A 19,572-nucleotide genomic window follows, 5' to 3' on the forward strand; every position below is an offset into this window, starting at 1 on the left:
AGCCTGTGACATGCCCTGCTGGGTGACAATGGAGCTGGGACTTTGGCTTGGGTTTCTCCCTCCTGGGCCAGCGTCTGTCCACTCTGAAACAACTTCACAGTACAGGGTCAGCGGTGTGGCCGTTCTGCTCCCGGGAGGGCCGCTGCCTCAGGGACACTCCGTGGTTGTACTTCTGGCTCTGCCTGGGTGACTGTCCTCTGGGATGAAGACCCCCAAATCGTAAGGAGCCAGACGCTGTCATGTCCTGCCCAGAACACCCCCTGCTCCTCCCCAGGCCCTGTAAAACTTGCTTCCAGGCAGCTCCAAGTGGACTCGGCCAGCACTTTGCTTGCTGTGTGGCACCATAACCCACTCTGCAGTTATGAAGCATCACATGAGCAGATTCCTCCCCTCCGTCCTAACTGGGACCCAGCAGGGGAAGTGATGGTGTCAGAAATCAGTTCTGATTTAATGCGGATTGCGAGACCCTGAATGTGGCCAGATGGTTGTAAAAACACATATTTCCGCAGAACTGAGCAGGCACTGTGTGCTCAGCTTGTGCTGGGCTCTGGAGAGGCGAGGAGGACCCTGACTTGGCGGGAAACAGGGCCCTGGCCGACAAGTACTTGCCATCCAGGTGGGGATGCATGACAGGACACAGGACGAGGTAGATGGTGTCTTTCCCACCTGTAGGTAGGACCGGCCACGAGGTGTTTCTAAATTATTTGAATTTAAAAATGCTTGATACGAATTTATTTTCATTATTAAACTCATAAGCCTATGTGACAAAAAGATAAGTATATAAATATATAGATTTATAGATGGATAATATCTAGAGATATAGATTATGTAATTAAATGCTAAGCAAAGACTACTGAATACTTAGAGAAGGGCAGGGGTGGTCATGCTGGGGCTTCTCTGAGGACTAAAACCACTAAATTAAAATAGTAAAATAGAATTCTTTCAGTATATAAAACAGGCATGCCAGGGACTGAGCTGGTTGAAGGGGTGGGGAGGCCAGGCTTGCCCCCTGCATCCCCCAGCCCTCACGCCCAGCAGGTTCCCCAAAGCCCTGCCTGGAAGCACCGTGTTCCGGTGAGGCTCCGGCCTGTTGCATGGCTCTGGGAAGTGTCGCCCACCAGCTGCAGTGGCATGCCAGCACTCAGCCAGCCTTCTCATGCTGTTGTGGGAAGAACCAGGCCATCCATCCTGGCACTCGGGATAGAGAGAGGCCCTGTGCTGCGACAGAAGAGAGGGAAGGAGGGGAGGGGGCTCAGCAGTGCACCAGAGGCCTGCCAGCAGGTGTGTGAATGACCAAGTCCAACATAGTGAAGGGTATCCTGGAGGGGAATACAGCCCCCATGAGGACACACAGGAAGTCAGAGGGTGACATCTGGTTAGGAGTTGGCCTGATGTTCGAGGAGAAGGGTGCGTCCCAGCAAGGGCGATGACATGCAGCAGGGCACAGATGAGTCCAAGAGCCTGTCCCCCAGTTCAGGTTGCCAATAATACCCGTATGAGCAGCACCGGGGCACCCAAGGGCGTGGGGAGGCGTGACAGGAATAGAAGGTCGCTGCACAAAGCCATTTGAGTTGATGTAACAGACAGTCCGGGCAGAGTTCTTTGCTGAGGAAGATCCCTCTTGGCAGTGCTCTGCTGTGAGACAGGAAATCTCAGGAGGTAATCTAGAGCCTCCTAGGATCCAAGATCTGGGAGTGGAGGATCCGATCAGAGGGTGACTGCTGGAGTGCTTGCCCCAGCCCAGAAAGGATGTGGTTTGGTTGAGAAATTCCGCGCTGGGTCACTCACGCTAATGGAATGTCAGCAGCCGTGAGGATAACAGCCTGTGTTGGTAGAAGTCACCGTATGCCAGCTCCGCTTGCAGCCACTTCTGTTCTAGGCACATGGTGTGGTCGGGTCTGTCACTCATCCTGACGCTCAGGGACTGGGGGGTGGGGGGAACCAGACAGGGGGTGGAGGTGAGGAAGGGGTCCAGCAGAGGGGAGCTGAAGAGGTGACATGTGGGAGGAGATGGGGTGCCAGGGGAGTGCTTCAGGGAACTGTCCTGGGAACCAGCTGCCTGAGGGGAGGGGCAGCCTTTGGATGGACTCGAGCCTGGATGTTCCCCATGCCTGTGGGAAGGGGTTTTCACTTCTCAGCAGCTGCTCCAGCCTCTGGTTACCCCCTTCCCCGCGCTTCACCTCTCTCCCTCAGCTCCCACCTATGCCCCCCAACCCTTCTTTTCATCAAACACCAGCCCCAGCAGGATCCCTTATCTCTTTCTTCCTTGCACTGAGTCTGATCAACTTGTCACTTGATAATCAGCACCTGATTATCTGGGTAGTTTGTCATTTGAGCACTTAATTGTTACCTCTAAGGTGGAAGTTGGGTCTTCTACTCCAGATTCCTAAAGCAGAGGTTCCTAATACTTGCAGAATGATGGACCCTTTGGGAATCCAGGAAGGCAGAGTGAGGCTGGCAGGGCCAGTTTCCCCCAGCAGCTGCCCACCAGGATGCAAAGACCACATTTCTGCCAAGGCCTATGCAGTCCACACTGTGGGGACCATGGTTTCTGCTCTAGGGACCTTGTAGGCCAGCCACATTAGCAGATGTTCCAAGAAGGGCACGAGGCACCTGAGGGTCTGGGGAAGGCTACCCAGGGAAGATGGAATTTAATTAAGGTCAGACTTAAGAGGAGATGAATATGGAGAGGTGAGGCTGGATGGAGGAAAAGGGTGCTGACTGTCCTGTGGACAGGGGCAGAAAAGGCTCATGCATTTTTTATGAAAAGTGAGGAAGAAAAAGGAATACTTGCCTAGAACCCAAACCTCCTCCCCTGAAAAGAGAATCGGAACAGATTGTACCCTGACCCTCATTCTCCAGCAGCCAGTCACAGTCTAAGAAAAACAGGGTGTGAGAAGCAAGGAGCTGAGTGAGGCCCTTGAAGTCCTTCATGACAGTGGGAGGCCCAGTCTCCGTACTAGGTGAGGGGCCAGGGCTCCGAGGGAGGGAGGTCAGAGGGGAACGCTGGCCTCCTCGAACGGTGCCTGCAGCCTCAGATCACAGGATGCACCCTGCCTCGCTGCAGGACTCCACCTCTGTGAGGGCCCGTGTGCCAACCCCGGATGGGCCAGCAGAACCACTGGGCAGCGATCAAGTACAGGGCCTGACTGTCAGGTGGGTTTGTCCAACGGCGATGCCAGGATTAAAAGGGCCTCACTGCTCACCACCCAGTGAGAACCGGAGTCACAGCCTTGTTTGGGCCTCAGTGGCTCAGCCAAGTTCACATGCTGCCGGGGCAGCTGGTGTGCATCAGTGCGGCTGGCAGTACCACCGTGTAAAGAATGCAGTACTTCAGTAGCTGCTAGTAAATTGCCACTGCCTTGAATTTCCTAAGTGTCCCCAGCTGCCGTGACCCTCCCTAGGACCCCAGTACTCCCCAAAAACTGAAGGGCCAACATCTGGGACGGCAGGACACACGCCCTGGATCTGATGAGCAGTGTTCTGATGGTCTCTGCTGTGTCCAGGGCAGAGGGAGAAAGCAGTCGGCCCCCTCCTGTCGTCCTGCCTCGTGGTGGTTTCCTCTCCTTCAGCCCCCATCAGGGCCACATCCCCACATCCCACACCATCCTGACCTCAGAGGACTCCAGTTTATAGATTGAAAGAGATTCTGAGGTTGCTCTCTCCCTTTACAAAGTGACTGTTCTAAATGGTGACCAGATAGGACCTGGTGGCACTTAAATCCTATTGCACATATAAGGGGAGCTGGCTATTTTAGGAAACCCAGGGAAGACTTCTTTGATAAAGTAACACATGACTGATGACTGTCCTCGTGTATCCAGGGTCAGGAAACGGTTTGCAGTTCAATTTAGGAGATGTTAATTGAGCATCTATTGTGTGCCGGCAAGGTCGAAAGCAGAACTCTGCCCTTTAGGGGACCTTTCTTTGCCAGTTCCTGGCCTAGCTTCATTCCTTGACTAAAAGTTGCTTTCTGGGTCTGCTTCTCGTATACAAGGCCCACTGGGGGCCTGTGGGGCATGTAAATATAAAGCCATGTGTTCGTTGGGGACGGAGCGTACTGTGGGCATGGGTAGGAGGGGTGAACAAAGCAAGGGCAGTAGCCACACTTTGACGGTGCTTCGGCGGGTGAGGCAGGGTCCACGAGAGGGGCCAAGTGGCCAAGGTGAACCTGCTGAATGGCGGGGCCGAATGCTAGCCTGGGAGGAAAGCCAGGGGCAGGGGGGCCCTCTGCAGGGGCACACTGACCACTACCATCCTTCCCTGCAGCCTCATGTTCAGCAAGGTAAAGCTGGAACAGGTCCTGAAAGGCCCGGAGGAAGCCCTGGTGACCTGCAGGCAGATGCTGCGACTGTGGCAGACCCTGTACAGCTTCTCCCAGCTGGGGTGAGTGCTTGTCATCGTCCCCAGGGGGTGGCCTGGCAGCACTGGTGGGTGGTGGTTGCCAAGGCAGCAGCCCACCTCTGAGTGGCCGTGAGGCCTGGGGGTGGTGACAGTATTTTAGTCCCACTGCGCTACTAACTGCTCCCGGGGCCTTTTACATAGGCAGGCTCATTTTCACCTTTGACCATCCTCTGTGAGGACACAAAGGATCTGCTTAGGAAGCAGAAGTTCAGAGGAGTACAAAAGGAAGTCATTATTGAGCATCTGGGCCAGGCATGGGGATTGCTGCTTGTATCTCAAACACTGTCAGATTTTATTCTCAGCCTAGAAAGGAAACTAAGACTCTGAGACCTTACAGAATTTGCCAGAGTCGCTCACCTGGTAAATGGTAGTGCTGGGACTTGAACCTCTGTCCCCTGAGTCCCAGCCCTCCTGAGCCCGTTGCTTCTTCCTAGCTCCATTTGGAAGCTAGAAGAGGGGGAAAGAAGCTGAATGCTCTCACCCACCATCTCCACACAGCCTGTCTCCTACCACGGTCCCCAGCCTGGGTTCCAGGTTTTGCCTAGGCCAGATAGGCCCTCTGGTCCAAGTTAGAGCTGCTGAAAGTCTTTGCTCAAATCCCGTTGACACTGTGTAGCCCAAAGCAGAAGAGTGCCTTGTGCCAGGCAGGTGCACCATGTCTTCCTGGTCCTCTGGTGCTCATTCCCTCCCCTTCCCTGAAATTATTGGCCTTAGGGGACCCCACCCTGGTAGACGTGTTTGCATTTTCACCAGGACTCTAGGAGCCCAGAAGGCTTTCAGGGTCTCCAGAGGCATGTCTCTCTAATGGCAGAATTTACAGAGAGGGCCCCAGGGTAAAATGGGGTTAAAACCCTTGGGCAAAGTAGAGCTTGCCTCTTTGAAGGCCTTTGAAAGGCCTGGAAGTTTCCAGGGCAGAGCAGGACCCAGTGAGTAGAAACTGCCAGAAGGAGGCTCTGAGGTGAGGGACTTTTCAGAAAGGGAATGGGAAGCTGTCTGGCAGCTGGATGGTATGTGGATGAGAACCAGACAGACTGTGTGAGGGGGACCTGCACCGAGATGCCCCTTGCCACTCACTGGCTGCAGCCACTTGGGCCAGGTACACAGTCTGGCTCCCCTTCCAGAGAGGAGCTGTCCTTGGAGGTGGCAGGGACTTCCTCTTGCTGGATGGCTGGTTGCCTGCTCCTTCAGACGGTCTTGGCGGGGCCCCCCTGGGCTGCAGCCCTGTGCCTCCCCTCCAGGCACCAGATCTGTGGGGCTTCCCCATGTTTTCGAAGGGGCTGGGGCTGTAGGTTCACGCTGGGGTTGTTTTAAGTCACCACCCACACACTCATCTCTGATACGGGGGCCCAGTGGAGCTCCTCCTGGGTTCCCTAGGTACCTCTCTTGGGGAGCCTCCCATAGCTCCCCACCCAGGGTGGGGCTCAGCCAGGCCGGCTATCTGGAGTCAAATTGCTAGGACCAGAGGGCGCAATCCAATACCCACCTAGCTTTTCCCCAGAAGAGGGGGCATTCCTTCTGAACCTGGAGCCACAGAGCAGAAACTAGGACTTGTGAAATCTGGTTTGGGGCAGCTAAGGACAGGGGCCAGAATCCACAGCCTGAAGGTCGGGCCTACTGGCCCCACCCAGGCACCCCCCTTCCTCTGCTCCACCTGGGCCAGCCCACACCCACCCGTGCAGATGCCATCCTTCATGGAGCCTAGTGTCACCCAGCCACTGGTGCTTCAGCTCAGCCCTCTTGAACTTGGTCTAAGCGCTCATCGTGGACTCTCCTCCCCACCTGGCCACCAATTTCTTCAGGGCAGGAGCCGTGCTATGTGCTGGCCCAGACCCAAGTGGCAGAAGGTTCCTGAGATGGGCTGTTTCTGGAGCCCTAAGAATGTCCCCATCGGGCTGGGAGGGGAGGTAAGACAAGACGCTGCTTGTGCCTGCCCATGTTGCCTCCTGTACTCCTCACAGAAACCTCGTGAGATCGACCTCTCCTGCTTATCACTGCACACAATAAGCATGCTCATTTCAAGATGAGAAAACTAAGAATGACTAAGGAACTTTGCTGAGGGTCACACAGCTGAGGAGGGGTGGCCCATGCCTCTGGCTCTTCGGCGTACCACACTCAGGTGCCCCCCAGGAGTAGAAGAGGATGGGGAGGAAGAGCACCAACGTGGACCCACTGTTTTGTGGATGGCATCCTATAAATGTCTACATGATGGCCATGCACCCACATGCCCAAGCTCAGGCCAGTGTGAGCCTAAGTTCAAATGGAAAGGACTGGGCCCTGGCCTTCTTGGTAGGACCATTGTCTTGGCACTCCTGTGAAGGGAAGAAGCCTCTGGCCCCAGGCTGGGCTTGCCTGCTCTCCTGCCATTTCCACTTTGGCCTTCCTCTAAGCTTCTTCAAGTCAGCAGGTTCAAGGGCAACCCAGAAGTAGGCAGGGCTGTCTGGGGGTGTGTGTGCCCCAAGATGGGCATAACAGGCTGTGCTGCCTTTCTGGGCTGGTAGCTCCTCTACCTCGCACTCTGAGAAAAGAGGAACCTCCCCAGCAGTGTGGGAGCCACAGGGACCTGGGGAATTGGGGCAGGGGAGATGACCATATTTGTTTACCAGCCCCCCCCCCTTTCTGGCTCTTCTGGGGCTTCCTTCCCTGAGGAGTGGGCTGGGAGCATTTCTGGTGGCCCGTGAAGACCAAGCTTTCCTTGGAAGCCAGACCTTGGTGCCTACTATGTGCCTGGCCTCTGCTAGACATAGTGAGGGCAGCAAAAGGTAGCAAAGACCTCCTGTTGGCCTGGGGAAGCTTCTAGCATCATGCACGTCAGAGGAGGGAGAGTTTCTAACCCACATACTGCTGGATCCATGCTGATGGAGGGCAAGGGAGGAGGCAGCGATGAAGGGCACAGGGGCCATGGGAGGCTTTCTGGACAGATGAAGGGCACTGGGCTGAGTTCTAAAGGATGGAGGGTCTGGCTGGACCAAAAGAACAACAGGAACGATGTTGGTGGCAGCAGCAAGAGCAAATATTAGCTGTGGGAACAAAATGTGGTGGCAATAAGGAATAGCGGGGAGACCGATGACCCCGCAGGCACACGGTGGCAGCATGTATGTGTGCACAGCACATACGTGCTGGACATTAACAGCATGTCAGTGTAGCTGCTAGGGTAAGCCAGAATTCTAGAACCCCAAGCCTGAGGTCTGGTCTGTCCTGCCACTCTGGGGGTCTCCATCCTTCCTGGTAGTCCCAGCTTTGGCTCAGTTCCCAGGCCTAAACTCTCAGCCCCAGAGCCTGCCTGCCTGGCACAAGGCCCCCTTCTTCTTCCTGCCAGCCCTCCACCTCACTGGGGCCTGGCCTCCCCTTGCCTTTCAGAGGCCTGGAAAAGGACGGGAGCCTCAGCGAGGGTGTCACACTGAAGAAGCAGAGCGGAATGCACCTGACTCTGCCCGACGCACATGATGCAGACTCCGGTAAGATCATGCCCACCGGCAGCCGTCCATGTGGGCCTGGAGCTCACTCCCCCAGCCTGAGCACGAATGGGGAGGGTGGCACCTGCCCGCCTGGCCAAACCCACCCTGCTCCTTGCCAGCCAGCTGCAGCTCCCGAGCCTTGGTGCTGAGGAGCTGAGGAGCTGCCGTTGGGCATCTTTCTGGGCCCATCTGGCTCTGGGGTGGGAAGCGAGCAGCGGGAGCAGGCAAGGGAGGGACCCTGCCTCCTGGGCAGGGGTGCCGAGAGAAGAGCCAGGGTGGAGAGCCTGGCTGTGGAGCCCACAAACCGCCTCCCATTAGGCTAAGCCCGAAGCCAGGGTCTCCCACCAAAGCGTCCTTACTAGATGGAGTCAAGTAGAAAGGAAGGAGCTGAGCTTCACCTTACAGCTCTAAGCCCAAAGCGGACTGTTTCAGATGAACACCTCATTAAAGCGGAATGGTGGCAAAGGCACAAGAACCAGTCACGGGAATGGAGCGTGAGGGAGTTGTATTTAGTGGCATGGCTCCTTCTGTCCGCTTCTGTGGACGTGAACCAGGTTCCACCTTGGTTGTCACTAAACTGAAACCATCTGTGGTTTGCCCGTAGGTCTCCTGAGTTTATTGGCACCTTTATTGCCCCCGGGGGGGGGGGGGGTCGGGTAGTGCTCGTGTTTCACCTGCCTGTGAGTTATAAATGTCAATGGCTTACATTTCCTGAGCAGGGGCCCATGTCAACCAGCACTGCCATGGACGGAGGGGTGGGGGTTCTCCAGAGGGCACAGGGTCTGGCCTGAGCCGTCACCCAAGCATCCGTCACAGCACAATCTCAAGTGGGACCTTCGTAGAGAGGAAATAATAATAGGCACCTGTGAAAACAGAGCGCAGAAGGGAGAAGAGAAAAACCCTCCAGTTTCACCATCCAGACCTTAATTGTGGCCTTTCAGGCCTTTTTTCCAGGCCTGTATTTCTTTCTTAGAAAAATGTGATCAAACACCTTTTCAGCTTGCTTCTGTTCACCTAACTGTATACCGTGAACATCCTTCTGCATCCATATCCGTGGTTCTGTGTCATTAGTATGACAACTGCAAGGTCTTGTACGATAACTCACTTATTTTGGATCTTTTGAATCACTCCCTATTGTTGGACATTCGGGTTATTTCTGTTTTCAGGATTACAGGCACCTTTGCCAATGTTTAGGACTGTCCTCTTTAGTGATAGGTTCCTAGAAGTGGGCTGGCTGCCCGGTTGCCCCTCCCAAGCTCCTCATCCCAGCGTGGGTGAGGGTACGAGGAGGGCCCTTCCTAGGGCATCTGTGAGCTGTTTCACAGCTGCCCAGAGTGGGGCTGTACAGTCACCGCTCCAGCTGTGTTGCTCAGCACCCTTCCCTCTTGCTCTGCAGGCTCTCGGCGAGCATCATCCATTGCGGCCTCCCGGCTGGAGGAAGCCATGTCAGAGCTCACTGTACCCAGCTCAGTTCTGAAACAAGGCCCCATGCAGCTGTGGACCACACTGGAACAGATCTGGCTCCAGGCTGGTGAGTGTCCCCAGGCCCAGTGACACCCACCCACCTGCAGAGCCATATCCTGCCCTCGAGGAGGGAGTGTGGGGGTGTGAAGACCCCTGACGAGGGCTGCGTAGACTGCAGTACTCGTGGAAAGGCCTGGGGATCAGGAACTTGGAGCTCTAATTCTAGCTGTTCTTTGCTTGGCCCAAGAAAAGTCGTTCAATCTGTTTGGCTGTGGGTTTCCTTCTCCATCAAATGGGGACAGGGCCTGCCTGCCTACCTGGGGGAAGGCTCTGGCAGCAAAGACTAATGTAAGAAGCTTTGAGGAAAGACCACACAGATGCATAGCCTTCTCAGTCCCAAAAGCAGGCCCCATCCTTCCTTGCTCCCCTTCTCCTAGTAAAACTAGCTCAAACCTCAGAGCTCAGAACATAGCTAGAGCAGAAGTGAAATCTGGTGGTGTAGTTCAGTGATGGCAGAGGGCTGGTAACACTGAGGTGGCCATTCAGGTGACGGTCTCTCTTGTTGGGCAGCTGGCCCCGTTGCCACCATGGAGTTTGGGAGTCAGTTACTGTTGGGGAGACAGAGAGCTCCTGAGATGAGCAAGCGGACGGTGCAAGTCAGAGGCAGAATGTGGTTACCTGAGAATCCAAAGCTTCCCACTGTCTGGATTTCACAGAGGGCCCCATTAGCATGCAGTACTCCCTTATCCTCTCTCCCATAGGTTCTGAATCTGGGGGGAAGAAATTGGACCAGGATGCCTAGGCTAAACAGGGAAGCGTTTTAATAATGCAAACATTGCTACAGTTAGCATTTCAGGGCCCCTCAGGATGCTGGGGATGTGTGAGGGCTGGGCTCCCCGGCCAGCTTGTTGCATCCTAAGTAGGAAGAAGAATATTAAACAAGCCTCCCCTGAGGCCAGGGGCCCCTGTCTTCTTTTTTTTTTTTTTTAAGATTTTTTTTTTTTCCATGAGAATACACACAGAGAAAGAGAGAGGCAGAGACCCAGGCAGAGGGAGAAGCAGGCTCCATGCAGGGAGCCCGATATGGGACCCGATCCCGGGTCTCCAGGATCACACCCTGAGCTGAAGGCAGGCACTAAACCGCTGAGCCACCCGGGCTGCACCCCCCACCCCCATCTCCTTCTAAGAACAGAGGGAGCATGGCTCCTGAAGGGTGCACTGGAGCCCCCGCCCCTCCACCTGCCTGGGGGAGAAGGCTGCACCCACCCTGGGCCTCCACCAGCCTCAAGGAGTGTAGCAGTAATGCAGTGATCCATCAGATCCCGGGGTTGGGTGTTGCCTCCCCTGGAGCTCCCAAGGCCTTTATTGTAATGATGCGTTGTCTACTCCATCAGCAAATGAACACATGTTTGCATTTTACAAGCCTGCTTTCCGTTGCTCAGGTATGCTGCTTTACGCTCAGGGTGCTGGTATGTTCTGGTAACTTACTCTAGGAAAACTTAAATCATGGCCTTCCTGAAGCTTGTAATCAGGCTTGGGAATTATCAGTATAAATACATGCCTTTCAGTAATTTGCACATTGGGCTTTCTTCTCTGGACATTATCCTAGATAGTAAGCCCCCAGACAACTCTGAGAACAAATTGTGAATGCTTTGAATGGGGTGCCAGGTAAGGGCGGGGTGGGGTGGCTTTAGGAGACAGGTTTGGGTGTATGTGACCAATCCAAAGTGGCAGTGACTTCTGCAAGATAGACACTTTGTTGTCCTTCTGTAACAGCTCAGAGATGGCGCCCTTGACCGGGATGACAGTTCTGCTCTCCTGGCCCAGGGACCCAGGTTCCTTCCATTCTGAGGGCCCTGCTCTCCATAGGGTTGTCACACTCACCCCTGTGATCCATGACGGCTCTTCATCACGTTCACCTTCCAGGGCATAACCAGGAAGAGTGGGAGAAGGGGGCACCCCCTCCCTCTAGGGACATATTTTTGAAATTTGCATACATCAGTCCCCCTCATGATCCATTGGCCAGAACGTGGGCACATGGCCACACCTAGCTGCAAAGGTCCCTGGGAAATGTCCCTGTCCTGGTTGTCCGTATGCCCCATTAAAAATCAGGGGCTCTGTCGTTATCGCAGAAAAGGAAAAGAGAGTGGGCAACAGCTGCCACAGCCAGAAAGGGATGTAAGAGTGTCCCAGGTTTTCCCTTCTGAGCAGGGGAGGATTCTGGAGCAGTCTGCCCTCCGTAAGCCGTCGGCATCACCAGCAAGCATGTGCCGAGCACTTACCGAATAAAGGGCTACTGGGACCAAATCACCGAGGCAAAAACATCTCCCTGACCTCACCCCCAACCTGACGGGGTTGGGCTGAGTGTATCTCACCGGCATCCCCACCCTCACCCACCCCATACCGCCTGACGATGCCAGCAGCTGCAGCAAATGTGCAGGGAGGGAAGAACGTCGTCTTTTATTATTTTGGAAGGAGCTCATCCCCCTGCGTTCGTTCAGGATAAACTGCATCCCAGGCTGTTGGGGCAGTAAGGCTCCATCAACACGCCCCCCCTTTGGTTGGGGGATGGTATCCTTCCCCTCCCAACTCTTGTCCTCCTCCCTGCCCTCTTCAGGCCTCCGTCCCATTTCAGTCAGATGTGACAAGTATCGGGGGTGGGGGGTAGCTTCCACTTGAGAGATGAGTTACAGAAATGTGGCCTCTTGGGCAGCGGGTCCGTGTGACAGTGGGAGAGGCACAGGGCCTCACAGATGCTCCTGGATCCTGCATGCGTGTCGGAGGTGCCTTTTGGAAGAGCAGGATGGCCCACCTCCCTCCCTCACTGCAGCTCCTGTCTCTGGGAGCTAATGTTGTGCTAGAGGGAGGGACATGGATGTAGGGGACAGTTCCCCTCCCGGGGACTCACAGGCGGCCGTGGGCTTTCCCTTGGTCAGGGAAAGTTGGCCCGAGTCTCAGCTCCCAAACAGCAGATTCACAGTGTCTGGGCACTGGGCACAGAGCTCCAGCTGCTAGACGGATGGATGCGTCAAGCAAGAGCCAGTGCCCCCACTGGTCCAGGCTGAATCTATGCCCAGAGCCCCTGGTGCGATGGGCAGAGCAGAACTTGCCCAAGGCTTCTCAGCAGGGGGACCGTCCTCAGGAGGCCCTGGGCACCCGGAGGTACAAGCTATCCCAGCTGTGAGCTGGGCAGACCCGGGACTGGGGCGAGGTGGCCAGGCTCTATCTGAAGATCATCTTCATTATAAAGTTACAGTCAAGGGAGGGGCGCCTGCGTGACTCAGTGAGTTAAAGCATCTGACTCTTGATCAGGTCCTGATCTCAGGGTCTTGAGATCGAGCCCCTATGGGCTCCGTGCTGGGCGTGGAGCCTGCTTAGGGTTCTCTGTCTCCCTCTGCTTCCCCCTCCCCAAAATGTCAGTCAAAGGGGAAGCTCTGCCCTACTGGTGGTCCCGCATGTTTCTCTTCTGCTTCGGTTCCCTCATTTCTCATCCCTTTCTTTCTTTATCTTCTCACATGCTCCCCTCTTCCCAGCTCCCCACTGTTCTCCCTCCTGCCTTCTGTGCCTTCTTCCCACGTCCCCTCTTCCCTTGCTCTGGCTTTTTCTTCTTCCCTCCTGTGCCGGCACCCCCTCCTCCCTGCTGCCGAGTCAGTGAGGAGAGCACTCAGGGACAGGAAGTGGGAGCCAGCCAGGCCCTGCAGCCATGCCCTCCCTGACTCGTGCCAGGTCCCTGGGGTGGAGGGTCTCAGACCACCTGCACAACGCCATTAGACCTTTGGATTCCTTTCATTACTCTCTGGGATCCTTGGCTGGCTCTCTCACCCCTCCCTTGTCTGCCTCCCTCCCTTCCCCTTTATCCTGGGTGTCCATAGGTCCTGAAGGCCTGCTCCATGGGGAGGACGCTGGTTTCCTTTAGGGGCAGCTTTGGTGATCCCCTCTGGGGTTCAAAGCTAGCTAAGGGCCTAACCTTAGCTTCTTTCCTGAGCTGCTCCTCGAGGCATCTCTGCCTTTAGCCTGGGTGGCCCTCCTTTCCTTGGTCTCACAGTGAGTCTCTGGGAAGCACCTCTCACGTGAGGAGGCCCCTGAAAGGCCTTAGACTCGACCCTGAGCCACCCTCACCCTGTTCATCAACTCAGGAGGAGCCCCGGGACCAGGCCCTCCCTGCAAAGAGGGTGTGCAAATAGCCCGCGAAGAGTGAGTTCATCCCCCAACCTGGGGGCGGGTGGGGTTTGGCTCCAGCAGAGAGACTGGAACCAGCTCTGGGTGCAGGGTTAGATCAGGATGCCTCAGAAAAAAATAATAAAAGGGACTGTTGCAAAGCTCCAGGGAACAGATGTTTTCCATTTGGAGCCTGCCGAGAGAAGCGCAGAGGGGGGCGGGTGGAGAGAGATGGACGGAAGAGGGAGAAAAGCTGAGATAGGGAGGCAGGAGGGGAGGTCAGGGGTAGGCAGAGAGGAAGATGAGAGAAGTGGGGAAATGAAGAGGGAGAAGGAGAAACAGCTGAGGGGATGGTAGAGGGGCCCTCGACACTGGGGACAGCAAGCTGTTTGCTGGGGTGGTGGCCCGGAGTGAGAATTGAGGCAAAGACCAGTAACAGCGAGTGTTCCTCCAGGGAGGCCAGGGGAGGCCGGGGAGGCCGGGATGGGTGGGTACCTCAGGGCCCTGGCAGTCAAGGCCGGGAGGTCGAGAAATCAGGGCAGTGGACGGGCATGGTGCCACCGGCAGCTCCTGCGGCAGCCGAGGCTGGCCGGCTGGGGAGCACCATGTTTGGTAAAACAGTTGCCCAGGGACGCCAAGGCTGGGAAGAAGGGGTGCCCCGCAGCCCCCAGACCTGTGGGCCGGTCTGCAGGTCAAAGGCCCCGCCCTGGAGGCCGAGCATGCCAGGGACTGTGTGCGAGGCGGCCAGGAGCCCTCAGGGGACCTCACTTCTCTGGCTCTGTTCTGTGTCATCTGGTTTCCTGCCTAACTGGTAATGAAGTCCATCGGACCAAAGCAGCCCTACCTATTTTTCAGGGCATGTTCTCTGGTGTGTGGCCAGCCCGACAGGGCCCGGGGCCCCAAGGCAAGAGAGAGGTGGGGATCCCTGTAATTGAAATCTGTTGATATGAAAGCACTGGGAGGAGTCCCCAAGGGAGAGACCAGAATCAGCCTCCAGAGACAGGGACTCAGAAGACAGGCCGGCAAAGCTGTAAACAGCTTAATGAGCCACGGCAGGAGCAGGCAGGCCGGTGGGCCAGGCCTGGGGCAGGCCTGCTGGGCAAGGGCCCGGGGAGTGGAGGGCCTGTGCTCAAATGTAGTAGAGGAAGCAGCCCTGCCAGGCCCCCAGCACTCACACCACACACTTCCTTCTGCTTCTCCCCTCACCTCCGGTGACCCTGGGGAGTAGGATCTCAGTGGAGTCCAGCCTTCCAGGTCGCCACAGCCTCCCTTCTCTGTCAGTCCAGCCGTCCCTGCACCTTCAGGCCCCGGCTCAAATGTTGCCTCCTCCAGGAAGTCTTCCCTGACCACACCAGCACAGCTGACCCGACCCCTTCTAAGTGCTCCGAGCTTTCAAAATTAGCGCCTGTCCCTCCATTGCCTCGGCGCCCTCCAGCAGTTTGGTTGCTCAGCTGTCCCAGATCCCCCTTCTTTCCCCCACCTCTGCTCTTTCTCCTCCTGGGAGGGCCAGGCACATGGTCAGTACTCAGTCGTTGCACACCGGATGCTCAGTTATGAAGGCAGCCTGCTCAGAGCCCCTGGCAGCAGTTCCAGAAGGGAACACAACAGCAGAGCAGAGGAGAGCCTAGGCCAAGCTAGACAAACCCCTGAGCTCGGGCCAGCCCTCCCTGCAAGACCCTGGCTCCAAGCCCGCCCTTCCTGGCCTCACCTTCCCGAGCTTTCTGCCTTGGGACTATGCCGTTCAGGCTGTCTATGGGGCAAGTGCCTGCATTTCTCTCTAGCCTATCATGGGGGCCTGGCTCCTCTGTTTACTTAATTCTTTCAAATTCTGGTCTCCTCTAGAGAAAAAGAGTTCCCTTGCTCTAAAAGGCCTCGGTAGTATTAAAAGGATGTGGCAAGCTACTTGATTACACAATGAACCTTAGGCAACATTCATGCGGACTACCCCAGGCGCCGAGTGCTGCAGGCAAGGCCTTGGGCTTCCTTCCTGCTGCCTGTTGGAACAGGAAGACGAAGACATGATGCCTGGGTCCGGGTTTTCCATCTCTTTCTGGGAGCTTCTTTTGGGATGTCTGTCATCCACCCCGCCCTAGACCTAACCTGAATTAGTGTAACCTCAGCCCTTGGCCTGTGCTAGGAACAGCTCTTGGCAGAGTCACAAGCCAGGCTCTGCGTGCCCTTCTGTGCTCCCATCTGTGCGCGGGCACCAGGGAGGGGCAGCCGAGCCCGGGGCTGCCAGGAGCGGGAGGCTGAGTGGGCCATGGGGCCGAGCCTCGAGCCCAGCCAACCTACTTCTAAAAGTACTTGCTGGGGGTGTGTACCCGTGCATCGTGGATCTGAAATGTGCCTTTTTTTTTTTTTTTTTTTTAAGATTTTACTTATTTATTCATGAGACAGGGAGAGAGGCAGAGACACAGGCAGAGGGAAAAGCAGGCTCCATGCAGGGAGCCTGATGTGGGACTCGATCCCAGGTCTCCAGGATCACACCCTGGGCTGAGGTCAGGGGCCTAACCACTGAGCCACCCGGGCTCCCTGAAATGTGTCTTTATGTGGACTGGCCTGGGATCGGAGATGGCCCCGTTTTCCACTGATCTGGGGGAGAAGGCAAACTGGTTGTGGGACAGATCTTTCCAGCTTGTTGGTGAAAGGTGTGGGCATCCCGTATTCCATCAGTGCAGCAAAAGCCCTGGGCTTCGGAGGGAGGCCGGAGCTGCTGGGAGCCCAGTGCGGCCTTGCCCCTTGCCACGGAGGGACTGGTCTGTTAGCAGCAGTGGGCACGAGAGCACCTGCTGGGAGGAGTAAGTGAGAGAAGACACTTGGCAGAAGCAGGCCTTGGCCCACGGTCAGTCCCCAGGAGCGTGGGCCGTGCGGGAGTGCACACCTGCCTCACCCTGATCAGCCTCCACCCGAGCCCCCAGACTCGTGGTCTTCGTGTGGAGAGACACTGCACAAAGCCACCTGACCTTGCCGGACACCGCCCGTGCCCCCACTGCCAGGCTTGGAAGTCAGACAGCCAGATGCACACCCCCACTCCACAACCGCTTCTCCCCGTGGCCTTAGGCAACTTCCCTACCCTCTCTGTGCCCAGTGTCGTCCTTCCTGAAGGGGGGTAATAAAAGTGCTTGTTCTATAGGCTTTAGTGAGTGTCGGCGGAGGCGGTCTGTGTGGGGCAGGTAGCAGGGTGCCTGACCCCGAGTGAGCGCTCAGAAACCATTCCCTGCTGTTGCCCCCACGGCCCAGGGCCAGCCCGGCCCGTCACCTGAGACCCTCGAACTCTGGGGGCTGATGGTCAGATACGGGGACAGGACCTCTGCCTTTGACTTTTCCTGCCACTGTCACCTCCCTCTGTCCTTCTGGTTTCGCAGCTGAGCTGTTCATGGAGCAGCGACACCTCAAGGAAGCAGGTTTCTGCATCCAGGAGGCGGCAGGCCTCTTTCCCACCTCGCACTCGGTACTCTACATGCGGGGCCGGCTGGCCGAGATGAAGGGCAGTCTGGAGGAGGCCAAGCAGCTGTACAAGGAGGCGCTCACAGTGAACCCCGACGGTGTACGCATCATGCACAGCCTGGTGAGTCAGTCCCCCACCCTTGAAAAAGGCCTCAGGGCCCTCCTCCCCCTCCCCCTCCACTGTCTGCGTCCCCTGGTGTTGGGGGGGAGGTGGCTTCCTCCTTGCTCTGTTGGGAGACACAACTGGCTGGCCACTCTCCTTCAATCAGAGCCTGCCTGAGTTGATGAAAAAATCTAGGATGAGTTGATAATTCTTTGTGACTTCCTTTTTGCTCTAAACTTCTATAAAGCAGTATAACCCCAAAGGGATTCCTCATCAGATCCTTGCCCTGGACACTCTAGGCAAAATGCTCTGCTTTCTGGGAGTCCCCAGGCCCTCCGTGATCACCGGGCTACCTCTCCCACTTCGGAGGAGCTCCATGCCTCTTTGGTGGCATTCTGGGGATGTCTGGAGCTGGGCTGTCATGTCAGGCCTGACTCGAGCACACATGGAAAATGGCCCCTGGGGGCGGTGGAGGGGAAGAGGGCCCGGCAGCCCCCAGTCCAGGAACATGGCACTCAGGACCTAGGTGCCCAGGGCTCAGCAGCTTTCTATGGGAATGTCTGGAGGCTGGGAGCAGGATGCTGGTGTTCTTGGCTTGGCCTTGCCATTCTCTTTCTGGGCGATCGTGCGCAAGTCGGTGCTTTTCTCTGAACCTTGGTTTTACTTATCTGTGCAATGGGGATCCTCTGGCGCAGGAAACATTTATTGAGTACCTGCTCTGACAGCTGGCGTAGTAGACCCGTAGGGATAACCATTTTTTCCCTTCCTTCCTTAGCTACTTTTACTTTTTTATTTTTTTCCCTAGCTACTTTCAGAGAGCAAGTCATCAGGAGAAATGTAATGATCTGAAAGTGTACAGGCCTGCATAGGCACAGTGGTTTTTGAAGTATAATTTAGCACACCATCAGCAACACGGTCTTCCCCTGTCAGGGTGCAGGTTCCACCTCAGACTTCCCCTTTTGAGAGTTCTTTGAGGGGAGTGGCCACGAGGGCGTCACTGACATCTGCCACATGTAGAACCCAGAGGGATCGGAATGACTCCAGATGGCTGGAGGGTTATCATTGCCAAAAGGGGTCTGATTCCTTCATAAGGAGAAGCCACCGGGAGTTCGATTTCTGCTCAGTGTCAGGAAAAACTGTATAGCTCTCAGAATAGTACAAACCCAGGAGTCGTCTGGTGAGGACGCTGCCAAGAGAATGGAAACACTACTTGGGGGGAGGAGCTGGACCAGGTCATCTTTATAAGGTCCTCCTGAGAGCCCCCCAAAACAAATGAGAGCCTCCCAGCTATTATTCCTGCTGCCCGATCCCTAAAAGGATTTCTCCCTTGGGCCCATGTGAATGTTCTGCACCAGCTGAAGACAGCCCACGCGGTGACGTCACACCCTGGCCCACGTTCCCCTCCACATGGCTCTGTGTTGCCTTGCAGTCTGCTCAGCAAATGTTTGTTTTTTGCAAGGCACATCCTCCTTCCTCCCGCAATTCAGACATTAGCTCCTGTGATAAATGCCTCCCTGGAGGTCACATCCAGAAACTTGATTAGGGTGGCTGGGAGGGAGGAAGTGGGCTGTGTCGTTAGGCCTGCAGCCAGGCAGAGATGTCTGCCTTCTGCGCTCGGGGCTTGGGGTCTGCTGTCTCAGTCCCTAAAACCCGATGAAGTCCAATAACAGGTACAACTTTGAAGTCACAGTGTACCATTTTTCATTTACGCTCGTTATTGTTTGTAGCTCTTTTCCTGAAATTGAAGCCAGTTCCAAGGGTGGGTTTCCATGGTAACCGAAGAGCGGCCCAGAGTGGCTCCCTACAGATGTTTCTGAAATGGTCCCTTTTCTCTTCCCTGGGGTGCCCTGCCGATGTGATGGAATGAGAGCGAGTCAGAGCCAGGCCTGCCCACTGTTAAAGTTACAGGCCAGCAGAGGGGCAGTCTGCTCTGGCGTGGGCAGCCCGTTCGCTTTCCACATGCTCTGTTCCTGCCAGCATCCCACACATATGCATGAGGAATAGCAAATTTCAAGTCTGGAGAAGATTTACGAAGCACTCTTCTCCCAAAGACATAGGAACACTTTGGCACGTTGTTCTCCAGTATTCCCTAATGTAAGTGCCTTCCCTGGGCTGGCTTTAGGCTCAGGACATCTGGGATCTCATCCTGGCTCTGGCTCTAATTCACTCAGGTGATTTAGGAAAAGGCACGCATAACTTCCACGTTCCTGACATCTCCTTCGGTAGATGAATAATAATCTTCATCATTCCTAGACCAGTTCTAATCAAATGAGGTGACGCACGTGAAGGTGCTTCTAGAGGTCTGCAGTGCAACATGAGAGAAGGCAAAACAGCATATACGCCCCTACTCTCCAGGCCCTCACCCATGACAGACGTTGCTAATCCATCAGAGCACTTCTCACTGAGTGCCTCTGTGACCTTGGGCTCTTTTCCACGATGGTACAACATGAGGGGAGCCACGACCTGGCTGTCTAAGTCAACTTGGCATTTATGTAAGGGATTCATTGTAAAAATGGTAAAGAATGAGATACATTAGTTGTCTCA

At 55.7% G+C, this 19,572-nt stretch overlaps 1 protein-coding gene across 7 annotated transcripts in view; it reads left to right on the forward strand.

Moving 5' to 3' along the window:
- Positions 1-19,572, forward strand: part of TTC7A (tetratricopeptide repeat domain 7A) — a 144,891-nt gene that overhangs the window by 114,960 nt on the left and 10,359 nt on the right. For 6 of the 7 annotated variants that reach the window (XM_038551218.1, XM_038551220.1, XM_038551223.1 and 3 more), the window contains exons 16-19: positions 4,267-4,383; positions 7,759-7,856; positions 9,253-9,387; positions 16,844-17,046. In XM_038551218.1, the coding sequence (XP_038407146.1) occupies positions 4,267-4,383; positions 7,759-7,856; positions 9,253-9,387; positions 16,844-17,046 (553 nt within the window). Of the gene's footprint in view, positions 1-4,266; positions 4,384-7,758; positions 7,857-9,252; positions 9,388-16,843; positions 17,047-19,281; positions 19,321-19,572 lie in introns of those variants that run through there. The other variant, XM_038551222.1, reaches the window with a different exon arrangement.

Source organism: Canis lupus, chromosome 10 (genome assembly GCF_011100685.1).
Source record: "Canis lupus familiaris isolate Mischka breed German Shepherd chromosome 10, alternate assembly UU_Cfam_GSD_1.0, whole genome shotgun sequence".
In the NCBI taxonomy this organism is placed as follows: Eukaryota; Metazoa; Chordata; class Mammalia; order Carnivora; family Canidae; genus Canis; species Canis lupus.